Source organism: Capsicum annuum, chromosome 3 (assembly GCF_002878395.1).
Source record: "Capsicum annuum cultivar UCD-10X-F1 chromosome 3, UCD10Xv1.1, whole genome shotgun sequence".
In the NCBI taxonomy this organism is placed as follows: Eukaryota; Viridiplantae; Streptophyta; class Magnoliopsida; order Solanales; family Solanaceae; genus Capsicum; species Capsicum annuum.
Genome location: NC_061113.1, coordinates 239,630,613 through 239,657,835, shown reverse-complemented (window position 1 = coordinate 239,657,835; position 27,223 = coordinate 239,630,613). Strand labels below are relative to the sequence as shown.

The window sequence follows — 27,223 nt, the reverse complement described above, 5'->3', positions numbered from 1 at the left end:
TAAGACTCCACATTAATAAATCACATATTTTCATGTTCTTTTTATAAAGAAATATTTGTAATTATATTCTATTATAAATTTTCAAATATATAGAATTTTACAAAAATTCACTAATCCATAATTGAACGAGAGTAGTAACTAGCTATTTTTAGTTTAATCTTCCCCATATGAATAATCTCTTCACATGGAGCATAATTTTTATTTTTATTTTGGGTAAAATTTAAACTGGTGATATATTTTTTTTAAAGACTGTAAACTTTTGGGTCAAATTTGATATTTTAAAAATTAACATCAACTTAAAATTTAAAATCCTATTTTTTTGGGAAGAATTTAGAATTTGAAATTGAAGTAAAACTTTTATTCAAAATTCATAAGCAAACTCTCATTTTGAATTCAAAACTTTTAATTTGAGCTCCAAATCGTATGACTTAAGTTGACTAAAATGCAAAATTTGAGACATGTAGATTTATTTAAGACAACAGTTATGAATTCAATCGCTTATATTAAAACAAGAGATAATTACCTAATTATTAAGCCATCTAATTGCCTTTTATAATGACTGACGGTTTAGAATTTTATCAAACACAGCTACACTAAATATTTTTAGCAAATGAGTCATTTTTTTCTCTTCAGATCTTCCAAAATCAATGGAGGCGGCGCCTCCTCCTCTTCCTCCTCCTCCAGATATGCAAGAATCACCAGAAGCTCCTCTTTCAATTCTCGCAAAAATCACATTTATGGAAAAGCTTCTATGTTGAACAAGGTGCAATTTTAATTAGTTGATTCGTTCATCCTTTGGCTTAAGATTATTAAATTTTAATTAATTAATTAATTAATTAATCGATTAATTCACACTAACAAAATTGATCAAAGGCTTTGTCAAATAATTATTAATGTACCGCTTTTAGAAATTTAGGATTTATATGTAAATCTAGCGATTTTTAAAGTTATAGTTATATATGTTGTACTATCAGGAATGTTTTTGATTTGATTAGATAATTTTTAGGACAATGATATGAATGATACATATATTCAAAAAATATATACATAAAGAAATTTGCCCTATTTTGTATAGCCAACAAAATAGAGAAACTGTTGATATAACAAAGCTAGGTGAATAGTTGTAACAAAATTAATAGTATAACAAATAATACAAATTTCTTATATCAGAAATGCAAAGAAAATTATTGTATCACAAATATAATACGAATCTCAAGTCATATCAATGACATAACATGAATTTCAAATATGTATTAATAATAAAGCCAACAAATTTTAAAAGGATGTATCACTAATAACAAATTTCAAATTTATTTGTACATTTGGTAACTAATAAATTATCACTATATAACAATAAACACTAAAATATCGCTATTTTATAATAATTTTCTCTTAAAAAAACAATGATCGATCTGATCACACCCTCCTAAAAACTACCAGGGCTAAAGATCAAATCTTTTAATTAACGACTTTAAATTCAAGTTTTGAAAAATAAAAAAGAAATCATGAAACAAGACACTTTTGCTTTTCTTTTTTTGTTCTATTTAATTCATTTAAAAAAAAGAATATTTTCATTTTTTTTTTTATAACTTGTTAATGATAATTTTTAACGTGATATGTTTAATGTCACAAATTTAAAAGATATCTTTCTATGTTCAACATATCTTTAGTTTAAAACTACATAGTTCAAAACTTCTTTTTTACTTTTCTAAGTTTCATTTCTAATCAAAATCAAACAAATTATTAAAACAAATTGTTTTTATGAATAATCTCATGCGAAACAAGTTTAAACTAACTGGAGTTAATATCTCAAAATGTCACTCAATCATGAATTTTTTTAATAGCAAAATCACTAAACTTCGTTTGAAACAATACAGTTACTCAACTTGAAGTTTTTATCTTTCAAAATCACTCAATTAAAAATATTATTAAAGAAATTAACACGACAAAACATATTATTTTTATGTCACGTAAATATAAACCTCCATTAATAATTAAAAGAAAATTAGTTTAAATATACCAACATAAGATGAATTTATGTAACATTCGTTTTTGTTGCAGAAAATATCTATTGTGATATTTTTCGTCTCTTTCTTTTTTGCTAGTATTTTTGTTTAGAAAGTTTCATTTTATTTTCCTTCTATCATACTTTAAATTTCAATTATTTATGCCCAATTTCTATATTTCTTAAAAATTATGCAAGTATAGCAGTTAAAAGATTATTCTTTTAGATAACAACACAATCAAACCTAATATTTGTTTATATATTTGTTGATCTAATAAACAAACATTAGGTTGTCATCTATAGTTTGAGATACATTATAAAATTTAAAATTTTGTTATCTAACATTTCTCATAAGGTTATTTATTTGCTTTAAGAAAAAATTGGATTGTAATCTAAAATGTTCATAATTATTTTTTTTTTTACTAAAAATCTATCCAAATTTAATTAAATCATCATCATTCTTTTAGGTTGTTCATGGATTTTCTTTAATTTTATTTATCGTGGAGTCCATTTTTACCTCATATAAAAAATAAAACTTATCTTATCTTGTTAATTTTTCTTTAAATGCTAAATTTGAAAAATAAGAACCCGTTCGACCATAATTTTTCTTTTTTGAAAATAATTTTCACTTTGTCAAATTCAACTTGTTTTATTTTTGTTAATGAATGATGGGCTCACAGCCCTCTTTAATTTATTTTTTTTAAATGTCAAATTCAACTCCAAGTTGATGTTTGATTATGAGAATTTCAAATACAACTTGGAGTTGCATTTGAAAAATTTTAAAACAAAAAAAAAAATTATTTTTAGTTTTTTTCATTTTCTTCTCTCATAAAAATCAAAAACAACTTCAATTATATTATTTTAATTTTTTTTTTTTTTTTTTTTTTTTTTTTATAAATGATCAAACGCCCACTAAAACTCTTTAAGTTGGATGATTTCAGTATTTAAAAATTCATAATTAGATGAGCTTTCGAGATATTAACTCGACTAATCGAACACTAGCTAGTAGTAGTAGGCTGTTGAGCTGAGAGAAAGCTACTTGACCAATTGATCTGTCCATCAACTCTGTTCTCAGCAGCTACATTAAATGCACGAAGACGGGGTTCAACACGTGGCAACTTCTTATTGGATGAAAATCAAATCGGAGTGTGCGGGCTTTTACAAGCAAGAAAAAAACTATTTGACTTCCTTGTCCATGAACCCAAGAAAACAGTTCAACAAAAAAGCCCAATATAGTATATCACTTTTAAAAAAGAAGTCGTCACGTCAGTGACCTTTTTGGTTCTATAATTATTTGGATTTGCAACTCCCCTTAACACATGCAATTGATACCTCCCAAAGTTAACAACTAGTTTTGAGTGAGGGTATTTACCGTTCGAGCAACTATATTGTCTTTGAGGTGCATATAGTTTCTCTTATCTGTTTTTTTTTTTTTTAAGTGATCGAAGATTTCAAGTTGAGTAAGTTACTGCTAGCTTTTTTGAAAATAATTGGTCCTTTCAAAGCATTCTCTGTTTCTCTGCTGTCTGGTAATGTGTAAATTATAATATTTGGTTAGAAACTAGTTCATAATTTTCAGATTCCTCTTTGCGAAAGTTCTTTCCCAGCCCTACTTCTCGGGTGGATTAATAGTGTGTTTACTTATTCTCTAGCGTGACTTGAATCCTCAATATCGAGTTGATGGTCTGAGGTAGGGTTAAGTTCTGCGTACACTCTTACCTTTTGAGTTACACTTTGTGGGACAATACGTTGTTCTTGTCGTTGTCATTGTTAAAGTGGTAGCTTAGAAGTTGAAGGAGAATGTGTTTTGTAACTGAATTGTGTTAATCATAGTGGCGTTTAATGATAATATTTGTATTTTAAGTTGCTTTCAGTATCTCTTAATCTTGTAATCTGCATTCTATCATACTTTTCTTAAAAACATTAATTAGAAGGGTAATTTGACCAACTTATCATTTATATATTCTTGAGTTTCTACTCATTTTGCTAAATTTCATAGGGTACATTAATTTGATCATGAAGTGTACTGTACATTTCTATTTATACTTTGGGTAATATCCACGTCTTCATGGAAACTGCAACGGAGGTTCAGTTTCTCTATGTAATACTCCTAATGGACTTATCATTAATTGATGAAAGAGATGATGACTGGAAAATTAAATTAGTTTCTGATGATGTGAAGGCTTTTTTTTTTTTTTTTTTTGAATAATGTAGGCCCCTATTTTGCCTGTTGATATGAAGGCAAAACTGAAGGTAGAGAAGAAGCCATTAAGTCCATCTTCATCAATGGGTTCTTCAAATTATGCAAAAAGGAGAAGCTTCAGTAGACCCTCTTGGCTTCTTTGCACTGTTGCTGGTAAACCATTCATATATCTATGCTTTTTTTACCTCTTCCTTTTTTTAAATAACCGTGGTGTCTGAGTCAGTTTTCGTGTCTCGACTAAATCCACGATATATTTGTCACCTCCACAGCCAACAGATATTAGAGTTAATGGTGTATATAATTCTTGGTGCATTATAGTTTTATATACTTCCTCCGTTCCAAATTATGTGTCGCTATTTTTCTTTTTGGTCCATTTCAAAAAAAAATGTCGTCCTTCCTTGTTTGGTAAGTTTTCAAAGACACCGTTACAATTTTACTGTTGATGGTATCACTTAATTTTAAATATTATTACTCTTTTTTTTTTATTTGTTTTTTTACTTGAAAGTGATCTCACTTGATTTTAAATACTATTACTCCTTCCTTTAAGAAGGGTAATTTTGTAATTTTAACAAAGTCAATTCTTGATTCTTAAATATGAAGTCCGGTCAAAATCCTGCTTCATGTTTTACTACGACCGTGTGTACTATTCTCTGGCCTGAGTCGAGTTTCTATCGAAAACAGCCTCTCTACTTCTTTGAAGGTAGTGGTATGGACTGCGTACATTTTACCCTTCCCAGAGCTCACTTTGTGGGAATACACCGAGTTTGTTATTATTGTTATTGTTAGTGTTTGGTTAAATGACGACACATAATTTGGAGCGGAGGAAGTATTAGGCATGCCCCTTTATTCTTCTTCACTTAAAAGGTACAATTTTTGTGTATCCAATTGTATGATCTAGTGGTAGATGTGTGTTGAACATCATTAAATTTTAGGTTCAAATTTAATCAGACTCAAAAGTCACTAGGTAATTTTTTTTTAATTTATCCAAGTTTGGGTGAACAAAGTTATCTATCACCCTAATGGTGTTAGGTAGTAAATATATTGTGAAATTAATTACGATATAAACTAGCTGATTTGAACTTTTGTTATGGCATTCAATTTCGATTTCGAATTTCTCCATATACACAAGAAACCATTTCTTCAATTTTTCTTTTTTATAATTATGATGTTGGAATTTTCAAGATTTTATTTTGTATAATGCAAGTAAGTTAAAATTGTACCATAGTCTTATTTAATTTGTTGGAGTGGTAGTGTAAGAACACAAGTTGAAACTTCAAGGTATTGATTGTAGGGGTGTGGGTGGGTGGGTGTGTATCTGGTCCATTATTTTATAAGTTGATGGGAACATTTCTTTCTCTAGGAAAATGAGTAATATTGTGTTAACCTTTCTTTTGGAAGGGTATACTGATATGAAATGTCACTTTCTTTCTTATGTAATATATGATATAAAATCAGAAAGTTAATTTCAAAAAAATTCTGTCCTTTTCCTATTTATGTCTCTTGCAGTTTCTACCTTAAAGACTTGAGAATCTTTACATTAACTTTTTTTTTCTAAGTTTTTTAAATTTTGAATACTTAAAAATTTTAGAGGGAGAAATATATATTTATATATATTTACTTTTGTTAGATGCCGTGTTGCAGAACGAAAATGATTTTTTGCTTTCTTTACAGAATCTTTTTCTGCTTTTATTTTTTTTTTCTGAACCTTAGCGTAGTAGCTGTTAATCCTTTTGCTGAATCAGAACAACCAGTTTTCTTTTTGGATACTAGAATCCAATGCTATTTAAAATCTTGTTTTTTTTCTAATTCTAAGTATGAAAAATCATGTGCTTGGTGGGTTCACAAGATTATATGAGATCTTTTTGACTTGTTATGAATACATACCTATTAAGGAAATTGTTCACATAAATTGATGGAAAGTTCTAACAACTTAAAAAGAAAAAAAAGGGTAACATGGTGGTCTTTTTACCTATCTCTGGATTAAAATAAATATTTGTTCATTTCTTTTAAAGGAATTAATGTTCTGGAGTGAATTTGAATTATTTCCTTTTAGATACTCCATTTTGGTTTTCTTTGAATGCATGATAAAAATTCTTGTGCATCTTCTTTTGCTTTAATGAATATTCCAAATAAAAGTATTTGTAGACTAGAATGTAGAGTCTTATTGTACTGTTGATTAATAGTCATTTCCTGTTCAAAGAAATAAAAAAAGTTCTAATCATTTGCTGGATTTATACACCTGGATTATACACATAGTATACATCTAACTGCTAGTATTATACTTATATTATACATGTTCTATTCTTCTCTTTTATCATTTGGTGGCAATTGAGACTGAATGTAGTTGTGATGTTCTTAAATTCGTGGAAAGTACAATTATTAGTTGTAGGACCTTGAACATAGTAGTTTTAATCAAGCTAGTGATGCAATAGTCAAAACAAGTGATTTCATTTTCATGTACCTCCAAAATTTGTCACTATCTACACATGGGCAAAGATATGGGCTAAAGATGAAAGCAATGTGCCTTTGCAATTCAAATTTCAAAATGTTCTACTGTCAAGTGAATCATATCACCGACATTTATTTAATTCTATTTGAATTTGGGTGTTTTTGTTTTCTTTAGATTTGGATGAGAAGATGAAGAAGGTGGCTCTTAAAATCCCAGAAAAAGACACTTCTGATAGTTTTGCAGAACGCGCCGATGCCTATTACCAGCAAAGGCCACAACTCTTGGCCTTACTTCAAGAATTGTACAACAGCTATGTCTCCTTGGCTGATCGCTACTGCCAAGCACTTGCCAAGAACCATAATCATCGTCGATACTCTTCTCCCATTCCACCACTAAGTTACAATGAGAATGGTTTCTGCAATGAGGAAGACAATTCCACCACTAAGTCAATTGATTCTGATGCAGAGAGTTCATTGTCATATCAGCCTTCCTTTCCACCTTCAACACAAAACAAAATTGATGTTGAAATGATGGTTGCTGACTTGGTGATCAGAAATGTGGACTATGATTTCGTTTTGGATGAGCTCAATCAAGTGGAAAGGCAAAACAATGAGTCATCAAGGAAGATAGAGTTGCAGAAAAGCTTACTGGATGTGATGGAGTCAGAGAGGTTGATACTGTTAAATGAGAATGCTACATTGGGATACAAGGTGGCTACATTAATGGAGGAAAACAACGTGGTGTCTTCGGAGTCTCTGTTCATGAAGAAGAAGGCTGGTGAGCTCGCAAAGTGCATATTAAGGATGCGGGAGGATCATAGGGTTTGCATGCTAAGTCGAAAGATTGAGGATCTTCAAGGACAAATCTACGGGCTGGAGAAGAGGAACAAAGAGTATTATGATCAGCTTGTGAAGCATGAAGAAGAGAAGACGCGGAGGTCCAAATCAATGAAGGTTAAAGGAGAAGTTAGCATGAAATATTGCTTTAAAGTTCCTGAAGACGTCGTTGTTGGGATTACTAGGAGCTTTAGTTTTGGAAATATGAAGAAGGGTGGTGGTGACCAGCAGGGAAATGCTACGGCAGATGGTAGGAAGAAAGTTCCTAAGCTGTGGGATAGGGTCAAGAAGTTTGATTTCTTCTTTTGTGGACCTAATCTCAACTCAGCTTATTGCTGATGATAGGGCTATCAAAATGTTTACTAGATTGAAATTATAACTTTACTAGTATACCGTTAATTGGGCAGAGAGCGAGAGAGAAACTTTACTCTTGTATTTTGTGTGTTCTACTCCATCCTTTTAGCAGGATATGAATTGCATATGAAGGAAACTTCAATTGCTGCCCTAATCACAGATAGTTTCTATTATAAAGATGTGTAAGATCCTCCAAGATCACTTCAGTTAACACAGCTGGAGATGGGCTAAGGGAAAAGTAGGGTGAGAAAGTTGTCTGATGATGCATATAAACTCTCTACAATGCAAACATCATTCTATATACAACGTTCAACCAGGCAATAAATTGCAGCGCAACCATTTATGTTAGTGGAAGCTCACTTCTATAGACATATCTAAACCTGTTCTACCTCAGCAATACTTAAATACCTCAAGGCAAATTCGGTTGACAGAGATCTTAATTAGTAAAATCGTACGAGCATGTCCTTCATGCCAAATTTGCAGTAGCAACTTTCTCCTTTAGCTTCACGATACGAGCCTGAAATATTTAAGGATGATAATACATCAGTTGTGAGAAAACAGATCTTATGAGGGCCAGATGGTACTCCCCTTTGTGCATGTGGACTCAGCTGACAAAATTACTTCAGGCCCATCATTCTTTCTTGTAATAAAATATTCAGTTTGGATTTGGAAGGCTTAGAAACAATTTAACAAACATTGGCCTCCACATGGATTAGCTTTGTAGTGTGCATGGGCAGATATCTCTCTACATACAGAAAAAAACATGAAGTGTGCTGCCACAATCACAAAAAGTTGTGAGACCCTTTCATAGGTATGCCATGTGACAATTTTTAGTTTTAATTACTCCCTCCGTCCAACAATACTTGTCCGCTATACTAAAAATAGACGTCCAACAATACTGGTCCAGTGTGGAAAATCAATGAATATTTAACCCTTTCTACCCATTCTACTCTTGTTATTAAGTATTACATTCATTACTCGATGCATTTTATTATATTCAAAAGAGTGATATAGTAAAACTGCCTCTATTATTATAGTTTCTTAACATGTGTGTGTGCCAAGTCAGTAGTGGAGAAGTATTGCTGGGCGGAGGGAGTAGTAGAGCTATACTTCCTCCGTCTCATTTCACTTGTCCCAAATTTCCTAATTTGTTGTCCCATTTTATTTGGCATTTTTTACTTATCAAGACAAGACAATTTTTTTTTCCATTATACCCTTAGTGTAATTGATTACTCCTTATTATTAGCATTCTTGAAAAATATTGCAAAGATGAATACCATTAAGAGTACACCATTAAGAATATAAATGGTGCTTTGGTATTAGCCATCCATCAATATTGAAACTAACAACAAGACACAATTAAGAGGGGCAAAATGGTAAAGTTACATTACCAATCATTGTTTCCTTAATAGTTGTGCCGTCCCAATTTGGGACAGGTAAAATGGGACGGAGGGAGTATAAAAGCTTAATGTTTTCCCCAGCAGCTTGTAGCAAATTCTTAACTTGGTAAATCATTTCAGATTTACTTGGGAATGTAAATATTAAAATTGTTTTGTTCCTCCAATATTGGCAGCACTTTTTTTTTGGTAATTATTAACTATTACCATCTAACAAGAAACAATTGCAAACTAAAGAGTATCTAGTAGTCGACTGCCACCTTCTAGGAAGGTGCAGTGAGCTAACTAGAACCCAGGAAACCAGCACTACCAAACACTAAATACAAATTTGTTGTATCCAATATTGACATCTGCGAGCTCTCTTAGACTCTTTACATAAACTTGTTGTCTACATTACTCCTTTCTGTATCTGTGCAATGACTAAACTCGTATGTGTGGTTGTATGCTGGAAAACTTTCTTATACCTAGCTTGCCAAGTGTGGTATATCATAGCCCCCAAAACTGATGCAACTGTTTGCTTCTAAAACTGTCTCCAGTGCCTGTTACTTATCCACCTGATACTGCTTTGCACATCCCTATCCATGACATGTAGTCCAAGCCAGTTGGATAGAGTTCCCACTGTAATCCATTTGCAGTGACCCATTAAGTGCCTTTGAATTTCCTCGGCAGCATCACAGAGACAACACTTGGTATCCTCCACTAGAATATTTAATCTTTGTAGTCTTGTCTTCGTCAGCAACTTATTCTGGAACAGCAACCACAGAATCAGTCTCTGCCTAGGTAGCATAACAGAACTCCAGATCATTTCAACTTCCCTCCACTTGGTACAATCACCCATTGCAATGTAGCTACTTGTGAATGAGTATGCACCAGTTGCAGTCAACTTGTAATGACCCCTATGATACCAGTCCAATATATGCAGCTTGATAGCATTTAACTTTCGTCAATACCTACTGTCTTGAGGTGGTTTATGTTCCCAGAAATTATTAGTAGTATTCATATACACTTCATGTACCCATTTCACCCACAACACATCCTTCTTATTTGCCGGTTGTCATACCAATTGTTCCACAGAGGCAATATTCCAACTTCTGCACCCTATTATGTTCAACCCCCCCATATTTCTTTGGTACACACACCTTGTCCCAAGCTACTAGGGATATTTTCCTCTTCTCTGTCCTACTACCCCATAGGTACTCTCGACATTTCCTGTCCACCTCTTTGAGCACCTGCTGAGGATGAAAATAGCTCCCCAAAAGTTGTAAATGGAAAAAAGAACATAGTTAATAATTCGCAGGCGCCCAACATATGGAAGTTGCTTGCGATAGCCATTATTAATTCTGCTAGTGATTTTTCCCACCAGTTGACGACAATCAATGCTCTTCCCTTCCATTTCTTATGTGACAAAGGGACCCCTAGACACTGATTGATAAGGTGCCTATTATTCCATTTCTTCTTGAGATATTCTCTTCAGTCACAGCATCTATTCCTGCCAAAAATATGTTGGGTTCCTCACAATTTGCCTCCAGTTCAGTGGCTTGGCTAAAATGACCTAAGGCCTCCTTTACTCTAGACACTGATGCTAATGCCCCCTTACGAAAGATAATTAACTAGCAAACACCAAATGTAAGTATAGTGACTTTGCACATGGAATGGAGTCTGAAATCAGGCAAATCACTCATCCTTTCCAGAATCCTGGACAGGTAATCCATCACTAAAACAAATAACAATGCAAACATGAAGTCACCCTGCCTCAATCCCCTTTCCCTTCAAAGTATCCATAACCAATACCATTCACTTACACAGCAATTTTACTATCTTGCATTTTATGTGCTTTTCCAGCCGTATCTTAGGAACCAGACTATCAGTTATTAAGATATTATCTATTGACAGAGTGTTTTATTTAGCTATTGACACAACTGGATAGACTAAAGACTTCTACCACGTAATAACCTGATTTAAACTACTACCAAATGAACTATATCAGATTTCAATTACTTCTCAAATAGCACCCGCATTGGCTGAAGAAATTTTGTATTCATGTTTGGTGTTGCCAAAAGTTAGTTCAAGGACGTCGACCTTAATAAATACGCTTTTTTTGTGTTGTAAAGTTTTGTAAAAACGAAAAGTTAAATTCGATTTTATCTCCTATTTACTACGGCGATGAACAATCAAATTATCACTATATTTATTCCCTTTTCTACTTCTTCCAAATGCAGGATAACCTAAGGGGTTGTGGGATTTGCAGCGCAGAACAGATGCAAAAAAAAACAAAAAAAACAAAAAACAATATTACTATAGAACTACAACAAACATGAACTGCACCTTGAAAGATTTTGAACGTCGGAAGGATGGATCTAACTCTAAAGCCATGGAGTATGACTTTTCAGCTGCATCAACTTGATCCAAAGCCATAAAAGCATCACCTTGGGAAATATAACCCTGTAAAAGAATTAAATCTAATAAATATTTGCAAGTAGAGATTAATAGTAGATGAAGTAATTTAATGTTCTTCCCAGTTCCTAAACAAATTGCAGAAAGAGAGTACAGATATTATGCAATCATACATTGTATCTACTGTATTCTGAAGTGGATTGTGTCCTTATGACTAAAAAAGCTAATGTGAGTTTGTTAAGCTTAAGCACAAAACATTTTAAGTTTAGTATAAGCACAAAACAGGCTTTTCATGTATACTGTAGCAGAAGCAACAAATAATCAAATTACTTCAGGATAATTGGGAGCAATAGTCAACGCCTCCTTAGCATCATCAAATGCCTCAGCCAAATTTCCCATTGCCAACTCCACAGCAGACCTGATGAAGACACTTATTTCAGCATCTTGTTGGTCACATCATCACATGCATTCTGACCATCTAGACAACAAGGCATTAGCGACAATTATTAAATATAAATTTGGAAGCAGAACAAAATCTAGTGATCCGAGAGTTTCTCTAATGACTTTAAGAAAAACTCAGAAAGGAAGCCGAGAGCCAGAATAATGATGGTTCAAAAAAAAATAAAAGGCAGCCCGGTGCACTAAAGCTACCGCTATGCGCAGTTTCCAGGAAAGGGCTCCACCACAAGGGCGTATTGTACGCAGTCTTACCTTGCATTTCTGCCAGAGGCTGTTTCCAAGGCTTGAACCCGTGACCTCCTGGTCACATGGCAGCAACTTGACCAGTTACTCCAAGGCTCCCCTTCAGAATAATGATGGTTGCTTTCGTAAAAAATTCAAGACAATCATGTGAATAACAGAGAGATTTAGGATATTTTTCTGATTTATTTGGTTACAAAAGGTCCCAGCATTCCATGTAAAAGAGATTTTAAACACAAAAACCTGTCTTTCAGCATAATATGGACTCCTCCAAATGGTTTTAGGTCAATAGCCTGCACAAAAGAATGGCAACATTAGTGCCTTTAGACACCAATCTTGTATTAGATAGTAGATACAACGAACAGGCCAAATCTAAGCGAGACCTGTAACGCTAATATATATAAGTAACAGAACTAGTGAAAGGATTATAGCATCATTTGTAAGCTCTTCAATGAACTAACAGAGAAAGGATAGTGAATGCCTCAACAGTAACTGTTTTCTTTTCTGATGCATTTGACGCGTGACAATGAGGTTCAAAGTAATCCAGACAAACTACTGAGTGTTGTCAAAAATCTGGAAACTTTTTCTTTTATACTTTTTTGGTTAATGATGGTGCTCGGATCAGCTTGCATGCATCTCGATCAATATTATTACATCTCACCAAAACAAATACCGCATAACTTTGTCCACCAATGCTTAGAAAGATGTGAAGAGATCCCACAAATTTTGTTGCCTCTGGAATTGATACAATGATCTCGTGATCCATTTTAACTTCATTGACCCTTAGGTCACACCATTGGTGTAGAAAGCTGCCGACTACATATCCCCTAACAGAAATCCTACTGAACTAGCTAAAAAGATATGTAACAAGAGAATTATAATTCTTTCTTGTACTTGTGAAACACAAGTATCACTCTGGTGAATGAGCCGGTATCTACATCCCAACATTTTATTTTCTCATTCTCTCATTATCTCCACCTCAACAAAAAAATCAGTACAATTCTCAAGGCAGCTAACAAAGGTGTTTAAAGAGTAAAATTCCTTTGATAGACATCTGAAAGGAAAAGCCACCTTGAGGCAGACTAGATAATAAATTGTCTGGAAAGCCTCATAATACATGTCTTATCTAAGCTTTTGTAATTTTGAAGGATATCAATCTTTCCACCTTGGTCATTAATATCTGCCTGAGATCAGAAATTCTTTATTTCGATTACCTTAAAAGGGAAAGTTGATTCGAACATTTACACCTCAAGATTCTGATAAACCTGCCATCTCTAAGTTGAAAATTATGTGAATCAATCATATTCTCATTTTTTCAATAGTTTCTTCATCATTTTTATCATGAAATACTTCAGTGGTCTCAAATTCATTATACTTAATCAAAGTGGTAATTGATGCATTTGATATTCATTCTAACACACTATATCCAGTTAAGGCAGTCACAACGAAAAGCTCAATGGTCATCTCACTACGACACCCCTTTAACTTCATAATCGATTGCATTCTTCAGAAGTACTTCAAAGAAATATAATCCCACCGTTTCAGTTTATTTTGGTCGTACTTCCCTTTTAATCCCTTTAAAAAAGAATGCCCTTTTCCATTTTTGGCAACTCTTTAATTCTAATTTCCACATGACATGTTCCGGGCCACAAAACTAAAGGACATATTGATACATTCTACACCACCACCACCACCACATATCCAGTGTATTCCCATCAAGTGGGGTGTGGGGAGGGTAAAGTGCGCAGTCCATACCGCTACCTCAGATGAAGTAGAGAGGCTGTTTCCGGGAGACCCACGACTCAGGACAGATAACAATATAACAAACAAAACACATAAAAGCAAACAACAACCGCTAGATAGTAAAGGATAATAATGGAAACAGGATACACACAAGGTAATACTATAAAATATCTATTCAAAAAACATAGATATCACCAATACACCACGAACAAGAGACTACAAGAAACTACAGGCACGTATGCAGACAAAGACCACATAATTCAAAAGACTTTCACTTTCTTAACCTCTGTGCCAAGTCAAAACCATATAAACGGAGGGAGTGTACTAATTCAGCAAAGTATGAAACCACTAGCACACACCTGTGAAAGCAACCGATGAGCCTCGCAGAAATTACCATTACCCATCTCATCCTCAGCTCTTTTCCTCAAAGCTAAAGCCTCTAAACTTCTCCTACTCTCCTCTTCAACATCATCCCTACCAAAACAAACGAACGCCATAACTTCAGCAGCTCGAGTAGGAGTACCACAATGCTTGATAAATACAGGACCCGGTAAAACTACGACGTTAGGCCCAGCTCCACAACGTCCAAGACACCCACATGAATTCACAGATACAAAGGGAGGAACAATCCCGGATAAAACTTGAAGGGTATCTAAAGATCCCTGTTTTCTACATGCCCTTTCTGTACAAACTCGAATTTCTTTATTCCTTCCTTCTTTTTCTGATGATGATGCTTTGATTCTTGAATTGTTAAATGGTTTCGATTTGGGAAGTGAAAAGAGTAGAAATGAAGAAAAGGGCTGCTGAAAAATGCTGCTCAGATGAATTGCATTCATTGTTTTACTTGAATTTACTTCCTATGAGCTCGACCTCCCGTCTTTTTTGCTCTCTTGGTGACTCTCTCCCGCCTTTTTTCCCTCTATTGGTGACTCGAACTCACAGGTTATTATGATCGGAAGTAAATTCAAGTAATTTAGTCGTCTACCTTTTTGCTTTCCTCATTGAGAAAATTTGGTGGTTGGAGAGATAGAGGAAAACTGCAACGGTTTAAGGCGGGTAACGGATAATGGACCGTCCAATTATTTAAGGTCTTAATTTATCCTAAGTTCTAAATGTTGTAAGAATGTTTGGAAAAATAACATAAACATACGTCTTTAACTTACCATATTTCTACAAATTAATACTTTTACAAAGTAATTATAAAAAATTTCAACTAATTATATATCTTTGTTGAATGTATTTGGAGCTACTTATGTATCTCGACTGATTCAAAATTGAAAAAAATATTTTGAGAACTAATTATATATCTTTATAAGAAAAAAATGTATCTTCGTTATGTATCTCGACAGACTCCAAATTGAAAAAAATATATCGAGAGTTGATTATATGTCTTTACAAAGAAAAAAATGTATCTTCATTAGATGTATCAGGAGCGAATTATGCATCTCCACTGACCTAAAATCAGAATTTTCAGTAATTATGAAAAATATTAAAAAAAAAATTTTTATAATTAAACTCTGAAACTTTATGTTGTTCGCCCAAAACGTTTTCCCTTTTCTTTTCCTATTTTATGAAAGACTTTTCTTCAAATTACTGACTTCCTATTATTAAATTTTCAGTTAGTTAATATTTGGAAAAAAAGTCAATTGGAATTAGTGCTGCATAGTGAGGATAAAAGGAGAGAGTTGTTTGAATGGTTTGATTATGTGGTGTGTCGATCTATAAATGTGGTGATTCGTTGATGTGAAATTAAAAATTAGTGAAGATGTTAAAAGAGATGGGGTCACACTGTAGACCTAAAATTACATAAAGGAAATTGTCTCAAAGACCTACAATTTCTTAAAATCAATATAAATTTAGCTAAATATTAGGTCAATAAAAGAAAAATATCCCTATATGTGATATCAGTTAGTTGAAAATATGCTCTAATTTTGTTAGCGTAATGATTTTGAACCGACTTTCTAGGAGTATTTTGACTTTAACATAGATTTTGATAACTATATGTGATGGCAAAATGAGTTTAGTCAAAATTTAAATAGGCCATTGTCGATCTCGACTTGTTTGGAATTGAGGCATAGTTATTATTGTTGGTTAGGTTTGAGTTCATATTTCAAACTCATTGTGCATTAGAATTTATTTTTTGACCATAAGCCACACAAGAAAATTTTCATCAGCAAATTGGACCAACAACTTCAAAAACCATAATATATCCAGACAAAAACATATTGATACATTGACATTGCTAGAATGGTGTTGGCCTCTTAGTACAAACATTCTTTAGGCATTTGAGTGAATCTTGCAGTATCCTTACAATAATCATAAACCAAATACTTAGATTGAACCATTTTGAATTGATGTTTTTTGCTCTTTTCTACACCCTTCATGGCTGGTTTATCCCATAAAAATTGTGCCATCTTACCACATTTTGCACCTGCAGCAGCTATGTCCTCTCCAGACAAATCACAAGCATCAATCTCGAACGATCGAAATGTTGTAACAAATGGAGAGTGGCTCCAATTTGTCTTCACTCTCCCTCCTTGTGTAGCCCAGTCATCTGCATTCCACAACGATCCATAGATTCCCATGCCTTGATTTTTCGGGTATGGAACGCCTTTTTCCTCCTTGTTTGTGAACACTCTAATCGGAATCTCATCAACTGAAAAGCTGCGAAAACTCAAATGTCAAAGTACTCTTCACTGTTAGCGTTGGATTTAACTTATATACACTTATAAAATTCTAGGATAAGAATTAATTACATGATAGTTCGATGATTCCAGAAGAAAGAGTAAGTGTGGAAGTCTGCTGTTGGATCGAACCACAGACTGTGCCTCTGCTCTCGATCTCCAGTGCCATTCACGTACACATTTGTATGTACTAGGTATGGTTCTCCCGAAACATTTCCAAGAAATTCAAAGTCCAGTTCGTCGTGATTAGCACCCTCTGATGACATCTACAAACCACATATTTCCAGTAATTAGTAGCATTAGACCAGTAGTTATAGTTTGCCGAAACAATATATTGGCCTTGATGAACGTGGTTTTGGTCAATTACATAAAAAGCAATGACTGTTCCAGCTGAATCTCCCTCAACTAGTTTGATCTGTGCACTGGCTTTCCCAAATAAGTACTTGATCTTCGACTCAAATCCGCAGCCTTTGTGAATATGAACATAATTAATCAAATGGTTTTGCAAATTATATTGCCTTGAGTAGGCAATAATATAAGACATGAAAGTGAATGAATGAAGCCTTACCAGAAGTATTGTCAAGGGTGAGAGTAACTTGGTCTCCTACAACAGCAATATGGTCAGGTGCCCAACTGGACTTGAAAACATCGGTGAAGTTGACACAGGCACCTGTGCTTAGTAGCATCGATAGGACCAAGAAGACAATCACAGAGGATGACATTGCTGTCTGGAACTTGAACCCGATCAATTTTAGAATCCAAAAGGAAAAGGTTCAAGTCTATCGCTCTATCGGGAAAAGCGCGAATCAAGAACTTGGAGCCACTCTAGTTTTATATATGAGTTGTATTAACATAGTAAAATAGTACTAGACTACTTTTTTTTTTCTTTAATATTAGTATCATGTATGGAGTACAGCGAGCAAGAGAATGTTTTAGTGGCAGCCATGGCACTGTTTCGTCAGCTACGGCAGCCTTTAATTCTTTTATTGATGTTTGCTGCAGTCCACTAACTACGAGTTTTAATAGTAAATATTTACGTGCAAATAATGATGAATGTATTTATTAGAAGACATTATGGGAAGGGGGAACAAGTGGGAAGTTAGTTATTAGGTGGTAAAATGAAGCAAGACACAAAATATATATACTGCCGAAAGTTCTGTTAGGGCAACAACCCACCCACTAAAGTAACACTATGATTGTTCATTACATTTCTCATAATTTAGGGGGATTTCAAATTGGTTGAATTGCAATGTCTAATTCAATCAATTGAACGAGAGAAAAAAAGAAAATCTTTAAGAATAGCCTAATTCAAATGCGCAAGCATATTATTGGTTCAACTAGAGGCGGATTCAAAATTTGAAGACAGCAGAACACCACTATACTTAACATAGTTATGGAAAGAGAAATTGATCTAGGACTTAGAGGAACCGTTTAAATAAAAGAAAGGGTGGCGGCGGGAAACTAAAGTTAAAAAGCATAAAAGCAATTTAAAAAATTTAGTCATTCCGCTAAAAATGAAAAGAAAAAAAGGGATGTAGCAACTGGCTCCGAACCCAGGTCATCTCACACACAAGAGAGGCAGTAAGCAACAAATTCTACATGTGCCCCAAATCTGCTTTTGGGTCTAACTGTGCCTAGTGAACTATATGGTCGTTTCTCATGATGTATACGCGGTTTTTTTCCCTAAATTTAACGGGGTCAGGCGACCCCCAGCCCTTCCATGTGGATCCTCCGCCAGTCCAACCTGTATACTGATTATAGGGTGCTGTCCTACCTGCGTACTGATTACAGGGTGAGAAGATGAAATCATCTTTGAACTCATTGCATGGCAAGTTCAGGCCAACTGTCAAATATATCACGGTGATAAGTGCTAAGTCAGAACAAAAATCTGAAATTCTGCCACATTTGAATAGTTGTGCAATTTCTACATATGAATCACCCAATCAATATACTTCATGTTACACATACTAGAATTAATCCCTGGCGGCTATACATCAGCCACAGGATCAGGGAATGAGTTAAGCTGCCAGGGTTTATGTACCAGCTGGAGTTGAGATTAGTAGACAGTAGACACCCATAGGCAGGCCCCTCCACCACCTGGAGAATAATGCTAGTAGCCGCTGTTCAAGCCTCAAGAATGATGTCGTTCAAAGCGAAAGAAGTTCCGATCACACAGTATTGGAAGGATGTATCTGGCAAAGAATTAAGCAGAATGAAACTATTAAAATTACAACATATAGAATTATCATGGATGAAAGACTGAGGAATCTTATCACATACTAACAGATCAAAACTTGAAGCAAGTAGAAGTTGTAATTTGACTGAATTGTGAGCGCTCCCTAACTGGTTAAAACTAAGAGGGAAAATCAAAGAAGGTGATCTCTGGGACAAAGCATCAAGTTATGTGGATTAGTAAAGAAGCAACAATACAAAGTGATTTTGACATAGACAGCTGACTCTTGTAATGATTTGTAACACTTTTGAAGCCGGTTTCGAAGAAGGCACATCCTGAGCGTAAAAAGCTCCTATAGCAAACAGAACTGGCAGTAATCAGCCCTTCAAGTAACTATCCATGAAGTCCTTTAACAAAAGCTTAAGAGTAAATAGCCACTTTAGTTATCACATTGAGAATAAAGTCCTCCAACACATACGCGCCGTTAAGAAAAGGAATCCTTTCAAGTAACTATCCATGAAGTAGCCAGTAATACAGAAAACACCAACTACAGCCTGTAGGAACAGAGTTAATCATTTTGCGTGACCTGCTTCTACAAAGAGGGCTTATAATGCAGCTTCAATCTTGGAAAGGCATGACTCCTGATGATGACAATCTCTGGACCAACATATCAAAAAGTTTGACATCCTTCACCCATTTAACATAATCAAGAGCATCTTCCTTTGATCCATAAAGTACTGCAGAAACAGGGGTATAAGCAGCAGAAGAAAAAAGAACGAAAGAACAACCTATATTATAAGACAAATCTGGGAAAAGAGGACCTACAATGACTCGTATTAACACCTGAAGTGGTGGATGAAAAAAAAAAAATCAGATTAGAACAATGGTACAAGTTATTTCGAAAAATCTTCATGCAGGTAGGATAGCAATGACGTAGTTAAACATAGATACAAAACTAGGACAGGAAAGACAATGTGAGGCTAGTCAAAACTCAGCCATAGAAAGGGTTGGGAAGGCATTATACTAAACAAAGGATTTTAGCTACGCGGATCCTTAGACATATATGAAATAAGCGACATGTACCAGTTTTACACTTTCAAAAACACCTTTCTCCTATCAAATGCTAAAAACTGATATAGTATTGATGGCTCCCACATCATTCAGCTCACAAAACAATCCACTCCTAGAAGTCATTTTAATTTATGCAAAGTCAAAATAAAATTTCCAACTTGTGACGCAACAATGGACGATTGCAAAAGCAAAAGAAAGTGAGGATGATGATATAGTAAAATGGTCCATACATGTGCAGATATCCCCAGTTCTTTTAGATAGATTCAGCCATGTCTATCACATCCTGCATTAAAAGGTTAAACACCTTTCATGACAATCTCGATAAGCAGCAGGTAGATTAAATATGCATTTAACTACAATTATTCCAATCTTTTTTCTTTTATACTTACTTTTATTTCTGCTGATCATGCATTTTCTCGCATCGCCACCAGAATTTGTAGAGAACCACATTATGATAGTATCAGTAACAAATTGAAAATAACCAACTACGATTTACTACAAAAATAGAAGAAATCGAAGATTAACTTTAAAATAGATAACATCTTGAAATCACTGGTTTCAGATTGTTCATTCTACATAGTGAAATCCTTTTATCCTTTCGAGGGAGGTAAAGTTGTGAGAAGCAATAAGGGAAAACATTAATGGCCAAAAATGAAAAAAATACATAAGTAGGATTTAGTGACAACAAACTTGATACCAGTTTCATTTCCATATGCATCTCTTTAGATATGTGTATGCTCCTAAGATAAAATTTGTTGTTTATGTCATTAAAACTGGACTAGATGCATCTTACTGTTGTCAACTCTTGTCAAATGAGAAATGAGGGAGTAAACAATCGGAAAGTTACCTGCATGAAGCATAAGATGTCTACTGACCACCTCTTCTGGGTCTTTGATGAACACAAAGAGGTAGAAATACACCACTATGAACACTCGTCAGCTCCAGTCTCATTTTTAGAATCAGGCTCTTCCAACCAGCTCTCTCTTGAAGATGAGACTGATGTACACTCTGCAAAGTCATGTTTGCATTTCCAAGAAGAGAAACCAGAACCCCTCCCTTTCCAAACAGAAAACACTGTTCTTATTGATGAAGTATCAGTAATTCGTGGTTAAAGGGAGAAAACCAGTGAGCTCTTGCAGATAGATGGAGTGTTCTTCAGGAGAAAGTACAACTTGGTTCTCCATGCGGCTTCATTTTGAAAAGTTCCAAACGCCCAACATATAGAGAAAATAATTGGAGTAGTACACAGCCACAAGTTTTGGATCCAAGAACTGCAATTGGGCTGAGTCATCCCTTATAGAAAATTCCAATTATCATAATCACCTCAAGGATAAATTGCCAAAATCTCCGGATTTTATGACTTCCAATTATAGAGAAGAGGAAGCTCAAAGCAAATGAAATGATCTGAGAATCATCCATCCATATCTCACCAGTAATCCTCACATGAACATAATCCACCTCTAAAATGATGGAACCTACTTGAATCTCGCACGGTGATCTCCCTTCCAACAAGTTTTGAGATAACTTTAATTGCAGCATGACAATCTACGCAAGCTCGCAAGTTTTTCATAATGATAATAGGTGATCCTTCTGGAGTATTAATCAATGCAAAGGCAATGGCCAACCTCTCACTGTGATATTTGAGTGATTCTATTTTCATTTCTTCATTCACATTTTGAAGGGTACAACTTGTATCAGGCTTGTAACCTTCCTTGTCCATTAGCTCAACCAGTGAATCAATTTTTCTTCTAATCTGCTCAGTTTGTGGATGGGTTCTATCATTTGCAGTGAATACATGAACTTTGTGATCTATTTCAACCCAGCTATAGGCAGTGGCCTTTTTAACTCCCCGTTCCCTCATAGACTTCTTGACTTTTGCCGCATTTTCCCACTTGCCTGCTTCAGCATAGATGTTAGACATGTTGACATAAGCAGCGGCATCTCTAAGAGCATCCATCTTGAAAAGTTGGTCAGCAGCCTTTTTGGCAAGGTCTTGATTCTTATGAATTCTGCATGAGTTTAAAACTGAGGACCACATGATCTCATCCGGTTCAAATGGCATTTCAGAAATCAGATTCTCTGCTTCATTGAATCGTCCACTTCTACATAACACATCGATCATTGTTACATAATGTTCTTTCCTTGGATCAAGATTGTATACTTGAGTCATGGAATTAAAATACCATAGTGCCTTTTCAACAAGCCCGCGGTGGCTGCAGGCAGTTAGAACACTGAGGAAACTAACAGAATCAGGATAGAGACCTGATTCAATCATATCTGTGAAGGAGCTAAATGTGGCCTCCGAATCACCATTCTGAGCATATGCTGAAATCAGTGCATTCCAACATACTATATTCCTATCAGGCATCTCTTTGAAAACTTCAATTGCATCTTTCATGGACCCACATTTTGCGTACATGTCAACAAGAACACTGCCAGAAAAAACACTAGACATCAATCCCAGTCTGATCACAGATGAGTGTAATTGCTTCCCAAGAGAAACTGAAGCCAAATTAGATGAAGCTTTTAAAGTGCTGGCAAAAGTTGCCTGGTCACCGTGAACATTTTCTCTATTCATCTCCTTGAACATTTTGAGGGCCTCCTCATGAAAACCCTTCTGAACATATATTGAGATTATGGCTGTCCATGGAACAGAGCTTCTATATGCCAGATTTGCAAATATTCTGTTGGCCTCCTCAAATTTTTCACACTTCGCATACATGTCAACAAGGGCATTTCCTACTTGAACTTCTGAATCAGCTGTTGTCACCACTGCCTGTGCATGAATTTGCCTTCCCAATGCTAAATTTTGTTCTGTCGCAGCCACACTAAACATCACAGCAAAAGGAAAATTCTTTCTGTCAAATGATGTAACCTGAAGCCGTTTGAAGAGATTAAATGATTTCTCATACTGTCCATTCCATGCATAACCTGTGATGATTATGTTATACGACACACCATCTAACTCTGGCATCTCATCAAAGAGATTCTTTGCAAAATCTATATAGTCATGCTTTGAGTAGAAATCAAGCAATGCATTTGCAACAAATACGTCCCAAACATAGCTGGTCTTGATGGCAAGTCCATGAATTTGTCGGCCAAAAATAACATCATCTGATCCAACACTCAGACCAAGAACTGCTGCAAAAGTAAAATCCGAAGGCTGAAAATCCACATTCCGCATTTGCATAAAAAGCTTCACTGCTTCTTCACGGAAACCATATTTTGTATGCCCCGTTATCATAACATTGAAGCTTACTGAATCTTTAGTTGGCATTTCACTGAAGAGTTGAGACGCTGTATCGAGGCAGCAAGTTTTGCAGTACGAATCTACCAAACTGTTGCAAACAATAAGACTTGAACTTAATCCAAATCTAATGACATGGGAATGAATCTGATGTACTTCTTTCAACGTCGTTGTATCATCAAAACCCGATAAGAGAGTTGCAAAGGTGATATGATCCGGCTTCACCCCCGACCTACACATCTCATTGTAAAGATTGATAGCTTCTTTCGGCCGATTGTTCTGAGAGTAACCACCAATCATCGTAGTCCATGAAACCTCATTACGAGAGACCATGCTATCAAACAACTCCCTCGCATGAAAAAGATTACGGGACTTCACATAACCCGAAACCATCATGTTTACAGAGCAAGTGTTTTTGTAAGGCATTTCATCAAACAGTTTGCGTGCGCTTGCTATTTGATTTGTTCTGACTAAATCCTTTAGTTGGAAGTTAAAGCGAGAGATTTCAGGGTCGAACCCCGTTTTAACTATCCGGGCATCTACTGGAACATCAACAATGCGTTCACTGCATTTCATAATCAACTTTCAATTAAAATGTATAAACCAAGATACCGTTATGAAGAAAAGAATAAGTAATAACAAGAAAGAAAAAGACCTGAGGCCACAGTAAAATCTCTTGTAAAACATCTGAATTGCACCCTGTGGATTTTTAGCTCTCATATTACCCATTGTGCTGCAACGATAATAGAAGATCAAGTTCCATCAATGTTATAAGTATTATTAGCAGGAATTTACCTGATCAACCGAGAAAGTTACGTATTTTCTGTTTTCCTTTTCTCTTAATTGAAACTAACCATCATTGGCAACAAACTTGCCCTATGCTTTCAGCCAATTAATTTAAACGTACCTGAAAGGCCAATGGTCAGACTCGGTTCGTTTCCTGCACAGGACCAAGCTGACAGAAACCAACTTGCTGCTGGCAAGGAAAAAAAAAAGGACTGTTCAAGGAGAATTGGGAGAAGTGTTTTCCGAAAAAAACACGAGGCCAATACATGCATATCAATACTTTTAAATTTAAAATTTATTTTACTTAATCATAATTAATTAATATATATTTTACTTAATTTAATTATATAATCATGATAAAAAATATTATTTTGGTGCATACACTAAATAAGTGTAAGTTTTTATATTTTTTTTTCAAATGGTAACTAGAGAAAAAATAATAAGTACTCCCTCCATTTCATATTAATTGACCATAACTTAACACACCCATTAAGAAAATCTTAATTAGGAGTTTATTTTATCAAATTAACCTTATTAATTATGTTTTGAAAATATAAATTTGAGTAAATATGCTTTGTTTAGTTATTTAATGATAAAGATAGTATTAGAAGAATATAATAAAATCCTCTTGATCTCATCAAACAAATAGCTAAATTGAAACAAATATTTTTTAAAAAATGATCAACTAAAACGAAACAGAAAGAGTAACATATTATCCCAATAATATTACATAATCTCCTTTTCTCCTAAGTTAAATGTTTGCTCAGTTTTATGTTGTTTGATATATTTTGATTAGACATTGAATTTTAAAAAATTAAAAAACTTTTGAGTATTTGTGACTTTACATTGAGATATATATATCAAATATATCATAGTAATTTGAGTTAATACATAAAAATGGTTCTAAACTTGACATCAAATTATAACTTCGACCTTAAACTTTGACAGTGCACAAATATAATCTTTAACTATTCAAAACTGTACAAATATGATCTTCAATCCTAAGTAGCAAAACGTGTATTCAACACGCAAAACTGAGCGCGTCCAGCTTAAAATCTAAGAGTATAATACATAAATATGACCTTAAACTTTGACAGTGCACAAATATGACCTTTAATTATTCAAAACTGCACAAATATGACATTTAAATGACTCTTCGCTATTATTTTTTCATTATTTTTGGCTCAAAGCTGAAAATGACATCTAATTTCTTTTGTCATTACGGAAAAAGAGTAATATTGAAGATTTATTAATTAGGGGGTCAGTCTCATATGAAAACATCGAGCGGCTATGTATATATATATTATAAAACAGAGGACGAATTTAAGTCATATAATATATCTAAATATTATTTATTTAAATATTAAATTAAAGATGAAACTATACTAATAATAAAAAAATTATAGTTTTAATAAAACGTTATTAAATTAATGTTATTAAGGATGGTAGTAGTAGTATATTAAATTAACGTTATCAAATTAACGTTATTAAAATGTTATTAAATTAACGAGGGGCGGACCTACGTGGTTGCCATGGGGTTCACCAGACCGCCCTCGGTTAAAAAATTACGTTGTATATATATAAGATAGAAAATGTATATTTATGTACGTATATTAATGTTGAACCACATGAAACAAGGCACTTAGATAGCCAGTGGTGTTATTTGCTCTTCTTGGATGCTTCCTTTAACCTATTGTACGGGTTCGATCCCTGCTAGTGGCTGTTTTTTTTTTAATTAAAAAAAAATTAGGTGCTGCTGCTATAGAAATAAATAAAATAATAATAATATTTTTTTTAAATTAAAAAAAAAAAGTTAGGTACTGCTACTATAGAAATAAATAAATAAATAATTTTTTTTTTTTTATTATTATTATTATTATTATAATAATAATAACAACAATAATAATAATAATAAAAAAAAACGACGTCGTTTTAACAAAAAAACAAAACTTTGACAGTGCACAAATATGACCTTTAATATTCAAAACTGCACAAATATGACCTCTCTCCAAATCAGCTCTTTTAACGATGTGGCACTGTGTGATTGGATTACCTTTCCAAATAGGCGCGAGTGAGACTCATGCATGAGGTTGCAAAATCGGAGGTCATATTTGTTCAAGCTTTGAATAGTTAAAGGTCCTATTTATGCACTATCAAAGTTTAAGGTTAAAATTATAATTTGGTGTCAAGATCATTTTTATGTATTAATCTTTTGATTTTAAGCATATAAGGTGAAGGAAAGTATTTTTTTAAACAAACTAAAAAAAAGAATCAAATAAATTGAAACAAATTGAAACAAGAGAATCTCAATCCTTTTCTTGTTATTCTTTCGATTTCAATTTCAAATGATTGCATTTTAAATAAAACTTACTCCAAATATTTGAAAATTATAAAAATTATAGCAAAAACGTAAATAGTGTTTCAATTTGCTTTTTAAACAATTGAAGAAATTTTAATTAAAGAAAAACTATTTGACTCTTCAAATAATAATATCATTACGTACAATTGAGATAAATAAAATATATTAGCACTAAAATAGAATTTGTATTGCACCAAGCTGTTTAAACTCAAATCAGAATTGATCAAATCAGAATTGATCAAATCAGAATTGATAAACCAATCGCAAAATTAATTTTTTAGTATTGGGTTATCAAATTAATGACTGACGAATGACTTAAACTTTATAAGTAATGACTTATTTGTACGGAAGCGAAATACTCAATTTCTTTATTAAATAAATTATTAACTCATTAAAAAAATATTATAATTACACTTTTATTCCTAGGTATGTAAGTATATATTAGAGATAATACATAAATATGATCCTAAACTTGACATCAAATTATAACTTTGACAGTGCACAAATATGACCTTTAACTATTCGAAACTGCACAAATATGACCTCCGATCCTACGTGGCAAAACGCGCGTTCAACACGCAAAACTGGGTGTGTCCAGCTTAAAATCTAAGGGCATAATACATAAATATGATCCTAAACTTGACACCAAATTATAACTTGCACAACTATGACCTTTAACTATTCAAAACTGTACAAATATGACCTTTAAATGATTTTTCACTATTATTTTTCATTATTTTCGGCTCAAAGATTAAAATGACATCTAATTTCTTTTGTCATTGCGGAAAAAGAGCAATATTGAAGATTTATTAATTAGGTGGAT

The 27,223-nt window shown here is 33.8% G+C and overlaps 4 protein-coding genes across 21 annotated transcripts; 1 reads left to right on the top strand and 3 right to left on the bottom strand.

Annotated features, from left to right (window-relative positions):
* The first annotated feature begins 595 nt into the window (after positions 1 to 595).
* Positions 596 to 8,001, top strand: LOC107862828 (kinase-interacting family protein). Of its 3 annotated transcripts, none has more exons than XM_016708509.2 (3): positions 596 to 763; positions 4,220 to 4,361; positions 6,832 to 8,001. In XM_016708509.2, exons 1-3 carry the CDS (start codon positions 611 to 613, stop codon positions 7,830 to 7,832), a joined length of 1,296 nt encoding a protein of 431 aa, XP_016563995.1. In that variant the 5' UTR covers positions 596 to 610; the 3' UTR covers positions 7,833 to 8,001. The 3 variants fall into 3 exon arrangements, with proteins under 3 accessions (XP_016563995.1, XP_016563996.1, XP_016563998.1); XM_016708510.2 differs by lacking the exon at positions 596 to 763 and adding an exon at positions 3,183 to 3,404; XM_016708512.2 differs by lacking the exon at positions 596 to 763 and adding an exon at positions 3,448 to 3,465.
* On the bottom strand, positions 6,641 to 15,178 carry LOC107862829. Of its 4 annotated transcripts, none has more exons than XR_007053738.1 (6): positions 14,440 to 15,155; positions 12,581 to 12,630; positions 11,969 to 12,056; positions 11,570 to 11,686; positions 8,256 to 8,364; positions 6,641 to 7,155 (listed from the first exon to the last, which is right to left on the bottom strand). XR_007053738.1 is itself a non-coding variant. In XM_016708513.2 (5 exons), the coding sequence occupies exons 1-5, from the start codon at positions 14,914 to 14,916 to the stop codon at positions 8,314 to 8,316; spliced, it is 783 nt and encodes a 260-aa protein (XP_016563999.1). In that variant the 5' UTR covers positions 14,917 to 15,178; the 3' UTR covers positions 8,087 to 8,313. The 4 variants fall into 4 exon arrangements, 1 of the variants encoding a protein (XP_016563999.1); XR_001672055.2 differs by having other exon boundaries at positions 6,641 to 7,072; XM_016708513.2 differs by lacking the exon at positions 6,641 to 7,155 and having other exon boundaries at positions 8,087 to 8,364; positions 14,440 to 15,178.
* Positions 15,179 to 16,258: 1,080 nt separating this feature from the next.
* LOC107866044 (xyloglucan endotransglucosylase protein 6) lies at positions 16,259 to 17,799 on the bottom strand. Of its 2 annotated transcripts, none has more exons than XM_047409600.1 (4): positions 17,333 to 17,799; positions 17,132 to 17,232; positions 16,837 to 17,030; positions 16,259 to 16,753 (listed from the first exon to the last, which is right to left on the bottom strand). In XM_047409600.1, exons 1-4 carry the CDS (start codon positions 17,484 to 17,486, stop codon positions 16,342 to 16,344), a joined length of 861 nt encoding a protein of 286 aa, XP_047265556.1. In that variant the 5' UTR covers positions 17,487 to 17,799; the 3' UTR covers positions 16,259 to 16,341. The 2 variants fall into 2 exon arrangements, with proteins under 2 accessions (XP_047265556.1, XP_016567710.1); XM_016712224.2 differs by having other exon boundaries at positions 16,259 to 16,744; positions 17,333 to 17,759.
* An 838-nt stretch (positions 17,800 to 18,637) lies between these two features.
* LOC107862826 (putative pentatricopeptide repeat-containing protein At2g01510) lies at positions 18,638 to 24,294 on the bottom strand. 12 transcript variants are annotated; one of them, XM_047409597.1, is made up of 7 exons: positions 24,051 to 24,182; positions 23,911 to 23,988; positions 20,856 to 23,820; positions 20,398 to 20,503; positions 20,239 to 20,291; positions 19,524 to 19,674; positions 18,638 to 18,956 (listed from the first exon to the last, which is right to left on the bottom strand). In XM_047409597.1, the coding sequence occupies exons 2-3, from the start codon at positions 23,982 to 23,984 to the stop codon at positions 21,435 to 21,437; spliced, it is 2,460 nt and encodes an 819-aa protein (XP_047265553.1). In that variant the 5' UTR covers positions 23,985 to 23,988; positions 24,051 to 24,182; the 3' UTR covers positions 18,638 to 18,956; positions 19,524 to 19,674; positions 20,239 to 20,291; positions 20,398 to 20,503; positions 20,856 to 21,434. The 12 variants fall into 12 exon arrangements, with proteins under 12 accessions (XP_047265553.1, XP_016563984.1, XP_016563986.1 ...); XM_016708498.2 differs by having other exon boundaries at positions 19,045 to 19,674; positions 20,398 to 23,820; positions 24,163 to 24,294; XM_016708500.2 differs by having other exon boundaries at positions 20,398 to 23,820; positions 24,163 to 24,294.
* Between the last annotated feature and the right edge of the window lie 2,929 nt (positions 24,295 to 27,223).